Genomic DNA, 21,094 nt, shown 5'->3' on the forward strand with positions numbered 1-21,094 from the left:
TGCAACAGCATCATTTTAATAAACGGCCACTAGGCTACACTAGAGGTCTTGATAGAAGATATGCTCTCCTCTCATCTTTCCCTTTTCTTAGGGATCTTTACTGTGTCAGCCTGGTGTAGCAGAAACACTATGTCAGTATTCTGAACACTGGTAATTTTAATGTTTAGGGAGGAAAGTCTTTTCTTTGAAATACATGTACCTCAGGGTTTAATTCAAATGTACACATAACACAAAAACTGTGCCAAGCTGTGGTAGAATTTATTAAAATGTGTATGTGAAATTGCTGAATCACTGTTGCATTGGCTTCGTTGCCAGACTATCCATTTGTGAAGATTGTTGTGCTGGAGAAGAGACTGACTATGACCTTGTCCTCATTGCAGTTTAGTAAAATAGGCTATTGAGTCATTGTTTCCTCGGCCCAGAATACATACATTCATTAAGACAACTTTCTTTATTCATCAAAAGTAAATTACATCTTCATGTGTTGAAATTTTCCTAGTGTGTTAGGATGTTAATTTTACTCAGGGTTAGGAGAAGCAGTGGTATGATGTAAAATGCCAGGAGTAAACACCAAAAGATAAGGTCATTACAAACTCACAAAGTGTCACAGACTCAAACTATGAAGGAATTTTTAATTACAAATATATTTATTTTAATTTTTTTAAGAATAATCACAAACGAATGGAAAAATGAAGGATAAACATAAAAAAAAAAAATACACAGAGTAGTGGCAGGGCTGTGCAACAGAAAATAGCTGTGACCCATAAAGTTTTATTTGGAAGAAAAATATAAATATAAATATATTCATACGAAAACTGGACTATTATTCAATAAACAAATTCATTGTCAAAATCAAAAACCAAAATGAGGTTAAAATTAAACTAGTGGCCATAATTAAAATGTGCTATCTGAGCCGTTTCTGTGGCTCTGTTGTCATGTGACGTGACATGACAACATGTTAGGTTGCTAAGTTAGCTAGTAAGCTAGCTTTGCTAAGCTCAACAAATGATGCGGCTAGTGGAGAACCCCGGTTTGCTACGTGTCTGCACGACCGCCTAACACTACCATGGCTTTGAAGAGATGAACCGACTATGTCGGGAATTTTAAAGACAGCCCCGGAGTCAGACGACAGGAAAAACGGTAAGTTAGGCCTTCTGTGGCCGAAATGGTAGCCTCAGCTAACACAGCACAGTAAGATAATCAGCTAGCGTTAATTCTACAGCTTGCAGCATCAACCCCCAGCTTTACATAACACTCGATAAGTTAACATTATGTTAGTCTTTCAGTTGAGATTTACTTTCAAATGTGACAGTTCAACTACAGCTGACGTAATTTCAGTGAGCTGTACGGTAATTAACATGTGACCTAAGTTAACGTGAAGTATCTTTAAGAATCGAGCTGACATTAGTGCAGGTAGTAAGACAGACAACTGCTTGTGGAGCTGACTGAAGTGGCCAAACTTAGATTTGTATTCGCTGCCACATGGAAATGGTCAGAGCTAAGCAACCTATGACAGCACGCTCATCAGCAGCCTCTACACACTGGGGATGTACCTGCCAGTTTGCCATCATCACATTTTCACCTGCGGTCACAGGATGTGATGTGTGGAGAGTGTATTAATGCTCTGTTGTGACTCTAATATTACTGTTCATTGTCAGCGAAGTAGACACTGATACTGGGAGTTAAAATAATGGAATTTTTTCATGGTACATGCACCAGTGTGCTCTACCTCATCATCATCTGTTACTTGAATGAGAATATAACTCTTTATATAAGATTTTGCTCCTATAATGTACCTAATAAAGTAAGTAGGGCTGCACCATATGCAAAAAAAAATCATATTTTAGTTATTCTGGCAGATATTGCAATATGCAATTTCAGTTGGAGTGGTCGTTTTTGCATTTAATTTCCACTGAAAAAATATAAAAATGATGATGTGATTTTTGTTGGGTCTTGTACCAACAAACATGTTCCCATATGTCTGGAGATGTTTTGTAGGCAGGGGCGTCTCTGTAGCACCACAAATCTTATGCACAACAATGTTGTGACACATATCATATTACAATTTTGATAATATTTTGATAAATAGATAGATAGATAGATAGATAGATAGATAGATAGATAGATAGATAGATAAAAATTCATGATAATTGGGCAGCCCTATATACAAGTAGAGCCCGACTGATATATCGGTCAACCGATTTTATCATACGATATTGGTCTGTCACAGATATATCGTATCGGCATTTATATTCTCTGATATGATACTTGATTAAGAAGCAATAATGCAGTGGAAATGCTCGGGTCAAGTCAAGTAATATAGGCAGCATTTTATGTATATTTGATCCTTTGTTTCCATTGATTTCTTTGTTCTTATGTTTTTTATTTCTAGTTATTTATTTATTTTCATAGTTATTTTATTTAATTCCCAGTGAAATTTACCATTCAGTGCACTGATGTCATTTTGGACAAAAAAGTTCATTGTTAATCTGTAAAATGCTTGCTGCTTTTATTACATATCCTTTTCACAAGTGTTTATATATATATATATATATGTGTATCTATATATATATCAGATTTTTTTTAATCCCTAATATCGGCATCGGCCCCAAAAATCCAATATTAACATTAGCCATGGTTTTTTCATCACGTGTGAGTGAGCTGTGTCAGTAAACCAGCAGCATGAACACTTTATTTACATTGCATGTAAATGCAACCATGAGTATTGTTATGCATTACACCTGCGCCTTCCTTGCCACAACAAGTCAGAGGCTGTATCAGATATGATTGCATATTTATTATATAGAGAACCACATTTACTGTCTGAAAACTGAGTGAAAATTTTAAAGTGTCCTCAAAAACTCACACAATTAAATGATAAAATGACATTGTGTCTACACTACTTTTTGATTGATTGACAGTCCCATAGTGTAATGGGTCACATTTTATAACTATATGAGAGACTGATGTCTGCTCTTAAAGATTCTTAGTTTACATGGCTGTTGCTCTGTTTACTTGATTATTGAGAACACCTGTTACTGACCTGTAAAGGTGTAAAAACATTACGTTTCTGTTCACCAAATTTTCCCCACATCAAAAGGTTAATTCATGAATATTTATCAGTGATATTTAAAGGGACACTTTATAGTCTGGTCCTGTGATAAAAAATAAAACTAATAAGGAAACACGTAAGCCACATATTTAACATGATGTATTTTTCTTAATAATGCTATGAATGAGCTGCAATGATTAGTCAATCAAACAAGTAGTCGATTAACAGAAAAATAATCAACAACAAATATTATAATCAACTAATTGTTGCAGTAATGTTTCATGCAAAAATAGTGAAAAAATGTGAACACACCTTCAAGATGTATCACTTAATGAGTTAAACAATTAACAATTCATTGAAAAAAAGTAATAGGCAGATGAATCTGTACTGAAAATAATCATTAGTTACAGTCCTACACTTTTTTAGTCCCTAACCCCCCTTTGCTCATCTTGACCACTGGGCAGGTCTACACACCTGCTTTTGAGGGCATGGCTGTAATGCTGCTTTCTATTATCCTCAATTATGAGGCTTTATAGCCTCCAGACTACAGGACTACAGGAGCCTTGCTCTTAGCAGAAGTGGCATGGTCATCTAAATGTGACCTGTCTTTGAAGTTGCAAAAGATGCTTTTCATCAACATGTCACCATTTTTTTTAACAGAGAAATAGTGATTAGCAGATAAAGCATGCTCAAAAGCTTTATTTTCCAGTCTCATCAGATCCTTTCCCCTCACTGCATGTTTGACACATGATGCTAGCAGGTGGTGTTGCAATGTGATGCTGGACATGTAAGATAATGAGTAAAACAGACCACTAGATTTCTGATTGGTGGCTGATGGGCTGATTGGCCACAGAGTTAATACCAGTGGTACTGTTTTGAGGGAGACTGTGACAGATAGCCATGCTGTAGTATTGTGAAGGCTATCTATCCCATTGGTTTGCCTGTTGTGTGATTAGGATCCCTTCAGACACATTATCACGGATTAAACATGGTGTCAGGAGCACCATCTCGTCAGCCATATTACTTTATTAGCACCCTCAGTGGAAACGACTCTCACGTCCCACACTCATTAGCAGCAGCTCTGAAAGATAACTCTCAGCCTTCACACCACATTTCTCATGTACAACAACAAACTGGCTTCCCAGTGGGCATGTGCTTATGGATCCACTACAAATGTGTGAAGTGTTGTGAATTTATTCTTTGCTAGTGGTTGAGTGAAGAGATTAATATGTGGTATAATATTTAGCTCAGTTTTATACAATAGTTAATATTTGATGCACACACATCACATTTTCTCATGAAGAAAACACCTTCTCATTCACCAGCTTGTTATCAAGAGCTTCATTTAAACAATGCCAAGTGGTGTCAGGCTGCAGCAGAACAGACTGCTGAACTGATTGGATAGGCTTCTTTCCGGCTGTAATGTTGGAAACGCTTCAACCAGTGTCATACTAGGTTTTGGTGCCATATCAGTTTGTAACGAGTAAGTGTGGATTACAGTGTAAAAGAAGTCCAAAAAACAGCTGTGAATGGAAAAAGACAGGTTCTAACTTTACACCATCAATTATTCACAGACTACATGAGCCCAACTCTTCACAGAAATGGCTTTGTGACCTAAATGTGACCTGTCCCTGAAGTTGTAAAAGATGCTTTCGAAAGCCCTACACACTGAACAAAAAGTAAAAAAGTAAAGTAAAAATAAATGACTTTGATTTCAAAGTAAAGATCAATCAGTGCTTTGTTAATTTTCTTAGTACATCCATAGTATATAAATATAGCAAACAATAATGAGAATTTCAGGTTCAAAAAATTACCTAGAATCATTGCTGTGAGGAATTAGGTACTTTCTCAAAAATATATTGAGTTCAACAAAACAATAGCATTTTACAGAAACGCAAGTATAAATAATAAATTACTGTTGGCTGATTTCCATTAAGCTGCTTTCTTATCTGGGTGCGGCTAGAGGCGTTTTTTAGGTGAAACATATTTTGTTAGAGGTGGCTCAGTTTCACCATGGCTTACTGGGACAGAGCCATTGTCAGTGTTAGTAGTAATACCTGTGCTTTTCATGCTATGACAAGTCAAAATGACTACTGTGTAAAAGGCCAATTTAAAATGAAATTTACATCAGAGTTTCTGCACATAATATTTTGTCACATTGATTCAGTCATTTATTGTTTAAAAATAATAAAATACTATGTAAACATAAGTAAGTAAACTTTCCTTTAATGCTTCACATACATCAGATCAGATCTCATTTTCAAGTATTTCTGCCACATCAGTCTCCAAAAGCTGATTACAGATACTCAGATTCAGAAATGGATTCTAATTCAAAGCACAGCGTGGAATATGATGGAGGCTTGTATGCTATCAGGATGAGAAGCAGCTTCATAGTAAAAAAGTCTAATTGTACCTCATATAGACTTTTTGCTCTTTGATAAAGACATCCTGATTGACTTTATTAACGAGGAGGAAAAAAACACAAAGGTCAAGGAATCTTTTTGCCCATCAAAAAGTTAGGATGTGAAGTACACTAACCCTGCTCAGTTGATCATGGACCACAGTGAGGCAGTGTGCTGTAAAGGTGCACAGTTTCACACCAGTTAGCACAAGTGGTGAGGGCCATTAGAGCTCTGGGTGTAACATGAGAAACATTTGGTCCCCCAAGTTCAGTTCACACCCTGGGAGATCTATGTGACACAACTCTGATATCAGGCTACATAAATCAGATGTGCAAGTTGCTCTGAAGCTCCATAATAGCTTGTGGATGTATTCACTTGAATAATTGATAAGTGTGGCATCAGCCTTGTAAAGTAGGAAGAATTTGCTGAATCTCAAACGCAACTTAAAATATTCTTACTGGCTGAGATGGAGTTCAACTTGAGGGAGATGAGTGTACTTCGGTGTGTGCTTATCTTGAGACTTCTCCATGTGCCCTGTTTAGGTGCCGCTGAAGTCAGTGTGGTTTGTAACTCAGCACCTTGGATCTCGGATGTGCTCCTAGCTCCCACTGTTGTCCCCAGGCCACGCCCACCTCCTCCCAGAGGTGCAGTGGTCAGACTGACACATGAGCTGCTGACTTGGTGGCTCAGTTTGCACATTTCCCTCTCTCCCCTGGGTTATCCTACCAGGCAACGCCGCTTACACTCCCCATATCTCATTTGGGTGTGCACCTTGTGACTGTTTGCATTATCAGCACAACCAAAGCTTGTGCTTGTAAGCTGTTTTTTTTTTTTTCCATTTTACCTTTGACACCATGTTTATTCACACCTTTCAGCCACCTTGCAATGGCAGCTGGTGTCAGCGTACTCAGTGACCTTCCTTACTCCATGACTGGAGCCCACAGTGGAGAGATCAGCACAGAGATGGAGACAGGTAGGAGAGCTCTGCAACACACAAACAACACAAAGAACGCTGGTGGTTTTTATGGTAATGACTGTTGACTGTGAAGTTAAATTGCCATTTTATGTAATGTTGGAGTTGGAAATTAAATTCATTTTCTTTAAATTAAATATGTTCTTTAGTGTGGGACAAAACTTTCAGGTGAAACACATTGTACTTTTATCTCAGCTGTTAGCAGGGTTAGGATTTTTTTTTTGTCATGAAAATGAATGAATGTTATATTAATGTTATTGATGTGGCTGGAGGTTTTGGTTACTCTGAATTGAAGTGTGAAGTGTAAGGTTCTCCAGATGGATATAATATACTTCAGTAAATGGAAAGTGTCCTGTGGTATATATATATATATATATATATATATATATATATATATATGTATATGAAACATATTTACATGCTAAGGCAGCTTCAGGAAAAGATTACAGGAGGTTTGGTGTGGACCTCTGATAGTGGGTCTTTTCTGTAGCCAGTTTCCTGAGTTGGCCTTGTTTAAAACTGATTCTTATTGGAGAATAACCACAAACAAATCTGTTTTCATATTTTATGGTTTTAATTGACATATTTGACTAAAAGCAAAACCTGATCATAACTTCCTCTAATTGTAGGCTATGTGATGGTTTGGCCTTATGAACTACTCCCTCAGTTCAAATGTCTTGTCTGTATCTTTGAATTATCCTTATACTGGCTTTCTTAAATATAATATAATAATAATTTTGGAAGAAAATCTGCTACTGATTATAAGACTAGATAATAAGTCAGTTCATGGGAAGCATGCAAACAGGTAAAACAGAGGAGAGGTGATGAATGCAGCCAGTCCTCTAATGCTCTCTATAGCTGCAGCCCTCTCTCATCTTTGCTGTTTGTCAGTGTGCCTGCTGCTCCCTCACACTGAGCCTCCATGAGCCAGCAGTATCATGTCACCTTTTGGCTTCAGTTGGACTGACTGATGAATTGTTGAGTGGACTTCAAGCACAATGTCTGTGTCACAGTCACATAGTCTTGTCTTAATGGGAGTCGTTAGTAGCGGTAGTGATATTTGAAAATATAGTCCATAAGTCCATAAAACAAGTAGATCCAGCTGGTTCCAGCTTTGAATGTGGATCTTCTTGTTTCTCTTAGTTGAATTTTATTGTTAACTGAACCTCATCAGACAAAATATTCAAATGTACAAAATAGTCAGTTTGACTTTGGGCTTTGAACATCTTCAGTGGGCATTTTTTAGACTAAAAGATGAATATATTAAGACAATGAAAGGTTCAACTTGTATCCCTAGCACTTTCAAAAAAGCTGTCAAAGGCTTTCAAAATTCATAGTGTTATTCAGTTAAATGTTACATCCCTATGGATTTTATTCTATATAAACCACTTGGCTGTTGCTGATCCAATCAAAAGCGGGAAAAGGAGTTTGATTGTTAACACTGGTTGATGCTGTGTGTTCAGGGCTGTACCGACAGATGTATGGCCTTTTAAGCAACAAGCACGGCATTTTTCCTCTTTCAGTTACAAGCCGCCTGCTTTAGATCTGTGTGAATGCGTGTCTGTGTGTGTGCAGCATTCGCCCCCATCTACCTCCCACTGACGACTTTGGAGATGGTTGTCATGGTGACACTTCAAATGCTGCTGATAAACTGATGGGTTGTATTTGCCTCTCTTTGCCAATGGGTGATTGTTGTGCGATGATTCACCATGGGCGCAGAGCTGTTGAGTCAGGAGCCTTTGTTAGTGCTGAGCTGCTCACAGTGCAGGTTGCGGCACAGCCCGCACTGTGAAATGCAGCAGCACAGAGGACGGCGCTCTTTAGCTGGAGAGATGACGGCGAGCGTGAGGAGGCATGACCGCAGGCACTCTGCCTCGGACGTCCTGCTGAAAGTCCTGCAGCGCAGACGCAGTTCTGCCCTGGAGATCCTCTCCTCCTCCTCCCACAGAGTCATGGTGGCCGTCAGCGTCAACCTGTCTCAGCCTCTGACCGAAAGCAAGACCAGGAGATGTAACCACACTGAACTACTGTTTGAGCATTGAATGGTTTGATAATAACTTTAGCTGCAAGGAAAGATCAAACTGATGCACTGATGAGTATTGTGAAATTGTTCTTAAGTTTCTTATTTTTTTTTCTCTCCAGCCAATGCGAGGGTCCCCACAGCAAAGTACACCAAGATGGGGGAGACCCTGAGGCACGTCATCCCCGGTCACATGCAATGCTCCATGGCCTGTGGAGGGAAAGCCTGTAAATATGAAAATCCCTCTCGTTGGAGTAATGAGGAGCAAGCTATCAAAGGACTCTACTCATCCTGGTATGTTGTCTTATCACCGCCTTTCACACAGCCATCTGTGTTCATGTTCCTTTTTTTGTCAGCGCTGTTCTCGCTTAGTACGGGTCACTGAAGTCCACATCAATAGTTACATGAAAAGTCAATACATTTGTCCTGGTTTTTACTCTGCACTGTGATCATGACAAAATGGAATCACTGAACAAGTCAGATATTTAGTTTCACTGCATCAGCATGTTTCCAGCATCTTTGGATTTCTCTTTTGGTTTCTTCAGGTCTTGGAAATGGAGCTTTTGCTTTGTTATGAAGTAAAAACATTGTGTTTTTGCTGTTTATACCCCTAACTTGTCATATTCTCCACTTACAGGATTACAGACAGCTTGCTAGCTATGGCGAGGCCTTCCACTGAAATCATAGAGAGATATAATATAATTGAACAGTTTCAAAGGTAAAGTAGTCTCCCTTTTTCACACACTTGGATTTATTTTCATGCAGGTCTTTCTTAACATTTAGAGTAACAGTGAAATGAAGGTTGTTCAATGGTTTGATCCAACTGTCTTGTGTTCACCTTCACTGCTGTCAGATACCAGTGTGTATATATTACTGTGAATATATGTGTTGCATTGACTGGTGGTGCTCTGTTGTGTGAAATGCTCTGGACAATGACTCAAACATGTCGCTGTGCTCAGGTGTGGTTTGAAGACGGTCATTAACCTGCAGCGGCCCGGAGAACACGCCAGCTGTGGTAATGCACTGGAGCAGGAGAGTGGTTTCACTTATCGACCTGAAACGTTCATGGAGGCAGGCAGTGAGTCCCTGAATCCATCCTCACTAACACACTGTGGTCTCTCACACAGTAAACAGGTCACAAACCAATATGCATAACAAGTGTGACTTATACCCTTTTTCCATCAGAGTTAACAGGTAAAAGCAGGTAAATCTGCTAATAAAAGCCAACTGACTCCTTTTCCACGAGTTTGCCTTTCTATTCAGACTGTGAACACACAACTGCAAGGAGCACACACACAGATGAGCTGCTAGCCACCCTGTGAACTGGTCTCATCCCTGGGTGGTTCTCCTGTAAAAGTGTCAGAGCCTCCATGTGAGACGCTTCAATCAGTGATGTTTTAAAACTTATTTCGGGGCTGCAGCTCACTCCGTCATCCTTGAGCACAGTGTAGCTGTGATTTTTCTAGTTTAACAGCATTGTGCTGGACAGATGACAAGTGTGTTTATAGTGTTTGCGCTTTGAAAGTCATCATAGCAGGAGAAGGGGCGAAAATTAGCAAGTTCACTCGGATATTGTGTTTACATCACATTGTGTTTACATCACCGATCAGAGTTGGAGCGGATAAATACCTACGTCTACTGCAAACTCATTTGAGCTGGTGTGAATGCTGATTGTTCTCTTTTCCATTGCTGACAAAAGCCTGATGTTTGTCTTAGTTGATTTTTGACCAGTGTCAAATGGGCTTTACGACAATTAAAATAACAAATTGCTGAATGTGTGTAATCACATGGTCATGCTAACATGTATCTGTAGTAATACAGAAAGCTAATGTGTTTGAACCATTGGAAAGTAAGGATGGAGCAGTCAGGTTACACCTGCTGTTCATCAGGACAATTCATTCAGATGATGAACGATTTAGTGATGTTTTAGTTTGTCTTTCTTAGACCAAGAAGTGTGCATCATGAGTTTAGTTGTTTTCTAATATTTACACCTACCAACTGTCAGATGTAGTGTTGCTTAATTGACTGGTATTAACACTATGAAGATCTGAGTTTTACTATTTTTACACTTGTCTTTTCAAGTGTCTCATTTCCTGATAAAAACTATATGAGATTTAATGCACATTTGTTTACATTTAGCTACATAGATACACCTTTGTTAGTTGAAGAATAATAACTTCTGCACTTTAGCATCAGCAATTAACAGTTAGCAATAGCCAACACCTGACTAGCTAATAGTTATCCATTAACTAACACACACACACACACACACACACACCCTCACTCATACAGATCATTCAGTGATTGAGCTGGTCAGGGATCAGGTAGGCGCTTCACGTGCTTTTTAACATTTTAAAAACCATTATTAACATTATCACTATCATTTTTTTCTTGATCTGATTAAAAAAGCTCAAAATAATGCTTCAAACTCTCCAATCATTTCTGTTAAGTATTGTTAAATTACAGACAGTAACACGAATAATATATCTCAACTAACAAGCTAGCTTCATGGCAGTAAAATATTAACAAGTCTAATAATGTCCTTCATTAGTGGCATACTTTGATTAGAGTCATCTCCTCTCTCTAAACTTGTATGACAATATACCCCTTTATATGATGATTTAATATGTCTTGTTGTAATAAAACTTTTTTTTTTTTTTTTTAAAGTATTGTCTCAAAGGCAGCTTCTTATGCTGCAGTGCATTCTGTGATTTCATTGCTTTCTAATTGGATGCTCCTGGAGATGTTTTCTAGCAACAGATTCACATAGTAGTAATTGCTTTACTGCCTGAGACGTCCTCAGTAGAAGAAGCCTCTAATAATGTAGTTAAGATTTGACATGTAAAAATGGTGCAACCCTGGTCTCTATTAGGAAGAGTGGAGCTCTCACATTTGTAAGAGGCCTGCATGACAAAAAAAACAGTGGTAGAGAACGACTCTCTATGGAGCACATTTAATCTGTATCTTAGCATTCTACAGGAGAATGAGCAGCCGTCATAGATATAAGATAAGAGACTTACGTAGATATAACATTTTCCTCAGTACCATCCATCCATCCAGAATGTGATGTGCTCCTTAGTAACCAAGTGCCGAGGGATTCCACATGTTATGTCTTAACAAGCTCTCTTGAGATCTTTACCTAAGTCACCTCATCAAAACATGAAAGCATTTTGAATAGTGCTGTCTATAATTTCACACTCAGTAAAAAGCCTCCAATATGAACTCTGGCTTGTTACTTAGCTATAAGCACATGTTTCTTCACACTCCAGTTTTATGAACAACTCCCTCGAGGCCCATCCCATTACCTTTCCACCAAATGAGCTCTGAACCAGTTCCGCTCAGTGTTCGTGATGCTATCAGGCCAACCAGCCCGTGTTTCCACCAGTTTTGAGCAGAGCCACTGTAATTGAGGATGCGTCATGAATTGAGGGTGTTGCACAAAGTACAACAGAAGTAAACAGTAGTAGCAAGATAGTGGATTACATTCATTACCTGCAAGCTTTTCTTCAGTTATTACAGATTTTTGTTTACATCCAAAAAACAAGTTTGAACCAAAATTAATGATAAGAAGACGTAGAGGACTGTTACATGCATGTCCAATGGTGTGTAAAATGTTTTCAGTTGCAAACATGGAGCCTATACAAGTGTAAAGGAAACTCTATGTAGGGTCAGCAAATAAGCTTTTAATTTATCACATACAGCGCAGTTCAGAAGTGTGAAACCACAGACTTTTTATAAAACATTTTAAAAAATCATCATGGTTCACACCAACTTCCCAGGTTCCAAGCCTGTTTGGTCAAAAAGCTCCGAACTGTGACGTGATGTGACGTGACGTGACGTGAAAGTAACATTTCTGTATCACACTACACGTGACACAAGTCTGAATTGAATGCTGTCAGTTAAACTTAAAGGCTGCAGCAGCACAAGGTAAAATATGTGTAGAGAGATTAGATGAATAAATGGGCTGCCTTCATCAATCACTTTAATACAGTTATTATCTCAGTCACCATCTCTTATGCAAAAGAAGATAAAATCAAGTTAATGAAGCAGGAAACACTGCAGAAGAACTTATTTTAAGTTGTTCCCATATCAGATCTACCACTGCTTTCATACATCACAGTCTGTTTCCGAGCTAGACAGAGTATCAGGGCCACATTGAGGAAAACAAAGAAATCTTAAATTTTGGGAATATACATCATAATAAATCATAATATTACAAGAATAAAGTGATAATTTTACAAGAAAAAAGTCATAATATTATGAGAATAAAGTGGTCATTTTAGGTTGTGTGTTGTTTTAGAGGGGAATATCAGATGAGCAGCAAGAGAAAAAAACATAATTTTTAGGAATATTACCAGCAACCAATCAAACAGGTGAGAGGACAGTCAGCTGCTTCTAACACTGCTGTTTGTCTGTCTGACAATGGAATAGACTCAGTTTCTGCACAGTCTTTTCAGTGCCCTGATGCTGCTGATGATGATCATGTTGATGACCCAAAAGATGAAGTATCTCCTTATATGTGAGACCTCTGGTATAGTAGAACTTCACAGGATGCTCCATGTTCTTCAAAGCTTCTGATATTCCCCTCTAAAACAACACAAAACCTAAAATTACCACTTATTCTTCTCATAATATTATGACTTTATTCTCAAAATTTAAGATTTTTTTTTTCCTCAATCTGGCCCTAATACTCCGTCATACCAGGCGACTGGATATAGTATGGAAAATGGTGTGTAAAGCCAAAAGTCTTTAGTGTCTTCAGACAGAGCTGTCTGAAGTCTGATACACGCCCTCAACTGATACTTAAGAAAAAATTCTGTGGGTGTGGAATCATAGAGAAGTGATGTTACCAGAGTAAGCGGTGGGTGGCCTTGTAGGTAATGCAGACGCCGGGTTTTGACAAAGAAGAAACAAAAAGACGACCTGTTTCTGCTGCATCGATTTTGATCCTCTTTTTTTTATCCATCATGAGTCAGATGTTATGTGAGTGCAAGGCTAAATCAACAGTACTCTTTAAATTAAAAGACTCATACTTTGTAGCTGAATGACAAAAAGCCTGTACTTTAACATGTATTGGAAGCCAGCTATGTCCTCCATATCTGAAATTGCATCAGGAAGAAAATTAAATTCAATCCTCTGGCTTTTTGTGTTTCAGTCTATTACTACAACTTTGGCTGGAAGGACTATGGCGTGGCATCTCTTACTACAATCCTTGACATGGTGAAAGTCATGTCATTTGCTGTCCAAGAGGGGAAAATGGCCGTCCACTGCCATGCTGGTCTTGGAAGAACAGGTTTGTAGCACCAGCAATTTGGAAGCACTTCAATCCTCACCCGTGCTTGTAAAATATCAGTTTTATGTCATTTATTTTTTTTCGTGTAGGTGTGTTGTTGGCCTGCTACTTGGTCTTCACATCCCGCATGAGTGCTGACCAAGCCATCCTGTTTGTGCGAGCCAAGAGACCCAACTCCATCCAGACCAGAGGCCAACTGCTGTGTGTCAGGGAGTTTGCCCAGTTCCTGGTTCCTCTACGAAGCGTCTTCTCCTGTGCAGAACCCAAAGCGTGCGCCGTCACCTTGTCCCAGTACCTCACCAGGCAGCGCCACCTGCTGCACGGCTACGAGGCTCGGCAGATGAAGAATGTGCCAAAAATTGTCCAGCTGGTGTGCAGGCTCCTCATCGACATCGCAGCCAACAGACAAGTGGTGATCGAGGAGGAGTGGCTGGAGATCCCCGACCTCACAGCAGAGGTGGAAAAGACTGTGTCTCAGCAGGCCCTTCAGCAGCTGGGGAAGGAGATGAGAGGGAAGGGGATTCCTGTCCCACTTTGTTTATCTAATCCTCTCAGCCTACCAGCTCTGCAGTCCAGACCCTCACATGATCAGCCTCTCGCCAGTGATAATGACCTCGACCCTCTGTGGAGGCAGCAGAATGTCGAGAGCCCTCTAAGATCTAATCTGTATAACAACAGGAGCCTCAGTGATTCTGTCCTTCACAAACTCAAACCACAGCAGCACCATTTAGAAAAACTGAATAGCAAGAAACAAATCAGCTGCCTGATCAAACGTTCCCTGTCTCACAGCAGCCTCCCAGGCTCTAATCCCTCCAGATGTTGTGAACTCTCTCCTCAGGACATCAGCATCATTCAGGACGCAAATACAGAGGCAGAGCAAGACACCGGGTCTCCTTTTTTAAAAAAGCAGCTACGTAAGGTACATCAGAGTTTGTCTTTAGATCTTTCAGAGCTGGAAAGAAAATCCCATTGTAATGCCACACTGCCAGCCTTATCGCCCAAGAGCAGATGGGTAACCAGTGAGGAGCAGTCAGATGAGGATGTGTCAGCAGGTGGAGCAGAGAGAGAGAACGTCACAGAGGTTCCTTTCATCGGCCTCCAGTCTGAGCTCTCTCCAGAGAACAGACGCCTGCTGGTGGCCAAAGTTCTGGCCATGGATCTGACGGACAAAGACCTCACCTACAAGGTGTCAGTGTGGCAGGTAGGGTCCTCCATAACACACAAGCAAATAATACCACGTATTAACACGGAACAATACAAAACCTCTAAACTACTGCTTAACTGGAAACCACTGGGGAGTAATGCCTATCTGCAGTCTGAAGACGTCACCACTTTAATGTTCCCATATTAAGAGCTGCAGTATTGAGGTGTAGAGAAGACTGGCAGTGCCAATGTTTCATGTCACTTGGTTTTCCACTAGATCCGAGTTCATGGGATATCTCATGCAGATTTCATTACAGAGGATATGTGCATGTCTTAAATTCTCACAAAGCACTAAATTCACTTCCACCGAAAAAGGCATTTGACAGTATTAGAGGGTAAGTCTTAAATTTCATTTACAAACATCTTGAATATTATTTCATGCCTGCCATAGACATTAACATTAGTTATAGTCTCTCTGTACATGGCTGCAAGCTGATGGGAGGCATTTTACACATATTGTATAAACTTAAAGTAATGTCAGCTGAGCAGTCGGCACCATCAGACCTGTAGCAAGAGGTCAGTAGCTGCAGTAGCTATAACGAATCGTCAAGTGTCAGTTTTAGCAAAACCTAAATGTAAATCATCAATCATCTGCTAATTATCAGCATTCTGGTCGCATTTATTGATTAATTATATACTTCGAACTTTAACTACAAAATGTCCTGTTAAAAATGTGATATAAACATCAATATTTATATACTTATTAAAGAACTGTAGACTGGTTTTTCATCATTCTTTGAAAATTCTCTCATATTGTATTTTATTTATTATTAAAAGGCTTAAATTTAATCAAGTGAACAGTACAGAAACCCTCTTCCAAGTAATTGTTTAGCTGAGGCGCCAAGTGCTGCTGACACAGAGTGGACACGTCAGATCTAGTTTCCTTTGAGTCCATGTAAGCTCTGATTTAAAGCCGTATTTTTCTTGCCTATTGTCACCTCATGTCAGTCAGTTCATTGTAAGAATGCTCTGTGCTGTGATCTACAGACAGAGCTGAACTCCAGAGAGGGGGCGTGGGAGAGGCTGTGTATGGAGAGAGATCCTCTGGTCCTCTCCGGTCTGATGTGGTCGTGGCTGGAGCAGCTCAAGGACCCAGTCATCAGCAGTGAGGACATAAAAGCTCTGAGTGGGAAGAATGTAAATCCAGAGAACACCCTCGATTCACTCGAAAAGGTACGTAACTCTCAGACACTGGCAACACTGACACACTGACACACTGTGTAACTCGGTGTCCACTTACACTGTAACACTTGATTATGGAACAAATTATAATCCTGGTAATTTGCAAAATACTATGTCCTGTTTTCATTGTTAATTCCTTAAAGGCAGTCCACACTGACAGCACACAACAGGAAATGAGAATCAATGAGACTGCCAGTTCAGAACACAACTATCAAACTAACATACTGAAAAAGTTGTTGAATACTTTGTAATCATGTGTTTGAACAAATTATTTCTTGTCTTTATTTCAAAACTACTGACGAGACACTTTACAACATTACATTCAAAAGATGAGCAGTTTCAGTAATTAACCCAGTCTGCCATTTTTGTCTGGACTGCAACAGCAGGGCCCTATAATCCCAAATGTCACTGACTGACTGACTGACTGACTGACTGACTGACTGACTGACTGACTGACTGACTGACTGACTGACTGATGATATTTCCACCACTGGTCAGTGGAGTGTTGAGCCTCAGTCTACTGAGCCGCTCTGGTTTCCCAGCTACTCAGGAACTGCAGGGAAGAGGAGGAGCACTTCCAATACACTGAGCCTCTCCTCCATTACAACAAATAAACTACTTTCATTACATGTATTATTATTACTAAAGGAGGCAGAGGAAGAATACAACATAAGACACACTGAGCAGAGAGAGCAGGAGAGAGGGAGGGAGAGAGAGAAGTCATCAGTAACGAGGCTTCCTACTAACGACTATGACCAACTCTACATATCAAACAGAGGGAGTTAGACATAAAGACCTGCCTCTAATAAAAGTCTGTTATGTTCTGGAGCTGAAGTAAATAAAGAATAAACTATTGTGGATCCAGATGGAGGCTGTGCTCTGTGTGAGGGACTGAATAAGAAAGATCGTCTGTCTCTGGCCCCAGTGGTTCACCTGGTGGAGCATGTGTCATTCTGACTTAGTCAATCTGTGGCTCTTTGCTGCATGTCGTCTCCTCTCTCTCTCTCTCTCTCTCTCGCTCTCTCTCTCTCTGTCTCTCTGTCTCTCTCTCTCTCTCTCTGAAATAAAGGCAAAAGCTTGAAAAAATATCTTAAAAAGAAAGATATTCTGTCCTCTTCTAACTTTCTGATCATGTTACAGTAAACACAGCTGAAATCACAGCTCAGTCCTTGTCTTTAGTTTATGTGTTTAGTGATTTTGTCAGATGACGTCACAGTTATAAAATCAGGATTAGACCATAGGCGGTCCAGACAGATCCTAGGTTCTAGTCTAGTTGTGGTTTTATTTAATCTTTTAACCAAAATGATGATCTCTCCCTGACCTTAAAACGCCTTTGATGCCTAAATCTAACCACAGATGGGACTCAGTCGTGCACTTTGTACACCCACCATCCACCCCAAACACCTCCTGGCAAATCTGCTGTCATTAATACATCCATTAAAAAAAAAAAAACAACAACTTTACTCTGAACATCATCCAGCCAGTCTCTAGTCTGCTGTTTGAAGCTGGTTCCATCTTTTATCTTGTCATTGACCTTTTATTCCAATACTACTACAGTGTTGTCATGTGATCTGTGACCTTTCCACTGACAGGGTCACCGGCTCACTTTGCTCTGTATCCTCGACTGTGCTGCTCATCTCCTGCCAATGCCTGAAGAAGTGAAGACTAGTTTTCTCAACCAAACAATAAAAGTGTTTACTAAGGTGAGTATTAACATAAACTGTACACTGAATATATTAAGATGCGTATTTAGTTTGCATGAATTTGTTTTTTTTTTTTTTATCTCCAGATTGATCCTGCTTCAGAGAAGAATGAGTCCTTATACATGACACTAAAAGCAATCCTGACTCCCATTCTTCATGAGCTGCGTGACAAAGCTGTGGACGTGAATGAAGAGTCCTGATCCAGCCTCAACATGATAAGTGTGACAAGAGGAAGAATTACACACAGGGTTCCACTCTTACTTTTGGGCATTACTGTGTTTTAAGCCAGTTCCTTGCATCAGATTCTGCTGAGATCTGCCAATCTTTTGTCTCTCAAGATTGAAGATTTGTCATAAGAAGTTTAGGATTTTGTTGTTGTTGTTTGAAGCGCTTAATAGACTCTAAGCACTGCCATTCTCTGTGTTAATGTGCCACTGTGCTCAGTTTGAAAGCATTTGTTCGTCATCTGTTCTACTGTAATATTTGTGAGGGACTTGATGTTGCTTTTATTATGTACCTGTTAGTGGGTAGGAAATGACTGAGATACATTCTCATGATGTTAATGTTATGTTATTTAAATGTGTTACTCAGCTGTCAAAGCTGTTGGGGTTGGGGGGGGTCTTATTTAAACCAAAAGATGTTTTACACTGTGCAGATGCTACAATGTGTCTTATTTATTCCGATCTTTTTATTTGAAATGCAGAAATGAGTTTAACAACCATAACCTGACGACAAGTCGTAAGGTTGCTTTGTTCCTGTAGAATGTAAGCTGTTCTCTTAGACCCAAATGCAAACTGTGGCTATTGTTATGGCAATGCAAACTCAACAGACCACACTGCATTTGTTTTCCCAATCAATTTTTATGTCCTTAATACTGTGTGCACCAAAAACTCACTGTACTGTTCTTTACATGCATTTGTAAAACATCAATCTGCCTCTACGCTACTCTTTAGCTAAATGCTGCCTCAACTGAAATGATATCTGTCTGGACTAGGCTGCTTTGTGTGTGTGTGTGTGTGTGTGTGTGTGTGTGTGTGTGTGTGTGTGTGTGTGTGTGTGTGTGTGTGTGTGTGGGGCTGTTGAGACAAGTCAGGGGCTGCCTCTCACCTCACGTCTCATACATACATGGACACAGTGTAATGTAGATCTGCTGACACATGCAGGCTGAATGTGGAACACTAATGATGATAATATGAAGGACGTGAGGATTTTCAGCAAGCACTATTTTTTCATTGTTACAGTGGGCTACTTCTTACACAATTAAAGACAAGTGACTGCAAGCTGTACGCACTGAGTCTTTTTTTTAATGATTTTCAGCATGAAACATAAAGAAAAGTGTACTATTGGGGGTTGGGGGGGGGGGCTTTACATGTAACATCTTGTTTCTCAATATCTTATCTTTGCTTAGCAGACTTTGATGAGTAAGTGATGTCTAGCCATATCCAGAAAGAAAGAAAGATTGTAAGAATTGTTAGATAGAGATTTCAGAGTGTGACTTGTTGGGAAGGATGTCTCCACTGTCTAATTTGTGACAGGTTGCACGGGTTGAAACCACCAATGAAAGGGAGTCGGAGTCCCACCTGAGACCTCTCAAAATATCATGTTTCATATGTAGGAATAATATTGAATATTTGGCTGTTGACAGCCATGACAAGAAAAAATTAAGTTTGCAAAGCTGATCACATAAATACTAATCCTTACAAACCGCTATATTACGCTTAAGCAGCTTCACCTCAAGAGCTAGACAGCTCATTTTACTTGGCATTTTCTCTTACTTCAGAGGGGCATTACATTTAGTGACAGCTACAAATTACTATTGACGTACCTGTAGGAAAATCAGGGAGGGAGCCTTCGTCACGGGCCAAAGCTGTGGAACACACAACCTGTAGATATCAGGTATAGATATCTATAGATACAGATATTAGAGAAGCAGATCACTGTTTTTAAAAGAAAACTTTAAACTTATCTCTTCACTACGCTCAGCACTTCTTTTAAATGCTGTTATAAGTTGATGTCTTACTGATTTTATGCTTTCTATGTCATTTCTACATTTCTACATATGAAATGTAGCATTGTATGAAAGGTGCTATACAAATAAAGTTTATTATTATAATTTTTACAACAATTAGGAAAAGCATCAAGTTCTTTTTTACCCTCTTTCTCCTTATAAGGAATCCTCTTTCCCTTTTCCACGGGGAAATATGTGAGTAAACCTCACACTCCACTTCTGAATCTCCTCTTATGGGACCAGTCAGAGTAATAGCAGACAAATTGGGGCCTTCAATTGCTCAGCATATACCAAACTGCACACAGTAACTGGTACACTTAGTGTGCCTAAATTGGCAGTAGCAAGAGCAACGATAGAACAAATAGAAGCAGAGGTACAAGGTGAAAAGAACAATTTGGGAAAACCATTTTGTATGGATTGGGCAGTTTTCCAGAGAGATAGGACAGAGTCAGACAAGGCTGCAGGAGAGGGAAGATAAGAAACTCTCAAGGCTTGGGAGGCAGAGATTATGGTGATGCAAGAAACTGTCTAAGACAAATGGAAGGAGGAAATCACCAATAAGTGTAGAAACAGCTTCCACAGCCTGCCGTGGAGACCTGGGATGTCTCCTGTGTCTAATCAGTGCCTATCTCAGTGGAGCAGTAAGTGTTATGTCCAACAGCTGGACAGCAGAGAGCAGATGACTGACAGCCACTGCAGAGTAAATTGTGTGAGATATATACTGGACCTCATGATGAAGCTGTGGCTTACTGCACATTCATAGTCCACGGTCGAGACAGTCACCGTAGGACTAACTTTTTTGGGGAAGCAAGATAAAGACAAAGAAAGTGCATAAGCATAACAAGACATAATCATAACGAGACGTAGCATAGCACGACATGACATGACATAACATAACATGATGGCATACACTACTGCAGAGAACAGCTGACAGCTTTTTGTTATATGAGAGAAAAACAAAAAACACATGTGATATAAAGAAATAAGGTGTTGGGAGCATCCGTTGGTGGAAGAAGTGTGCAGTACTGGATAGTTGGAAGCTGTTTGGTTTGTTATGGTCCGGTGATATAGTTGGGAGATGGGATTGGTTTGGTTGGTTTTGAGTTTTGAGTTGTAGTATGGAAAAAAATGCATGGAGTTTGTTGCTAAACAAGCCAAGCCTGGTGAAAAAATGGTGGAAAATACATATTGAAGGGCAAGGAAGAAGTGAAACGTGACCATCTACCGCCACCATCAGGTCCATTTGTAAACATGCAAA

General features: G+C 39.6%; 1 protein-coding gene across 2 annotated transcripts; it reads left to right on the forward strand.

The window, feature by feature from the left end:
• Nucleotides 1-942: 942 nt before the first annotated feature.
• Nucleotides 943-19,114, forward strand: ptpdc1a (protein tyrosine phosphatase domain containing 1a). 2 transcript variants are annotated; one of them, XM_056363196.1, is made up of 10 exons: nt 943-1,140; nt 6,330-6,427; nt 8,570-8,741; nt 9,085-9,165; nt 9,407-9,525; nt 13,603-13,740; nt 13,830-14,941; nt 15,931-16,116; nt 17,718-17,828; nt 17,915-19,114. In XM_056363196.1, exons 2-10 carry the CDS (start codon nt 6,340-6,342, stop codon nt 18,026-18,028), a joined length of 2,121 nt encoding a protein of 706 aa, XP_056219171.1. In that variant the 5' UTR covers nt 943-1,140; nt 6,330-6,339; the 3' UTR covers nt 18,029-19,114. The 2 variants fall into 2 exon arrangements, with proteins under 2 accessions (XP_056219171.1, XP_056219161.1); XM_056363186.1 differs by lacking the exons at nt 943-1,140; nt 6,330-6,427 and adding an exon at nt 8,122-8,437.
• The last annotated feature ends 1,980 nt before the right edge of the window (nt 19,115-21,094 follow it).

The sequence above is a fragment of the Seriola aureovittata genome, chromosome 2, assembly GCF_021018895.1.
Source record: "Seriola aureovittata isolate HTS-2021-v1 ecotype China chromosome 2, ASM2101889v1, whole genome shotgun sequence".
Taxonomy (NCBI): domain Eukaryota; kingdom Metazoa; phylum Chordata; class Actinopteri; order Carangiformes; family Carangidae; genus Seriola; species Seriola aureovittata.

Coding starts and splice junctions, on each gene's coding strand:
- ptpdc1a (XM_056363186.1), top strand. CDS start 8,137: ATGGGCGCAGAGCTGTTGAGTCAGGAGCCTTTGTTAGTGCTGAGCTGC. Junction 8,438..8,569: donor CGAAAGCAAGACCAGGAGAT/GTAACCACACTG, acceptor TTTTCTCTCCAG/CCAATGCGAGGGTCCCCACA. Junction 13,741..13,829: donor TGCTGGTCTTGGAAGAACAG/GTTTGTAGCACC, acceptor TTTTTCGTGTAG/GTGTGTTGTTGGCCTGCTAC.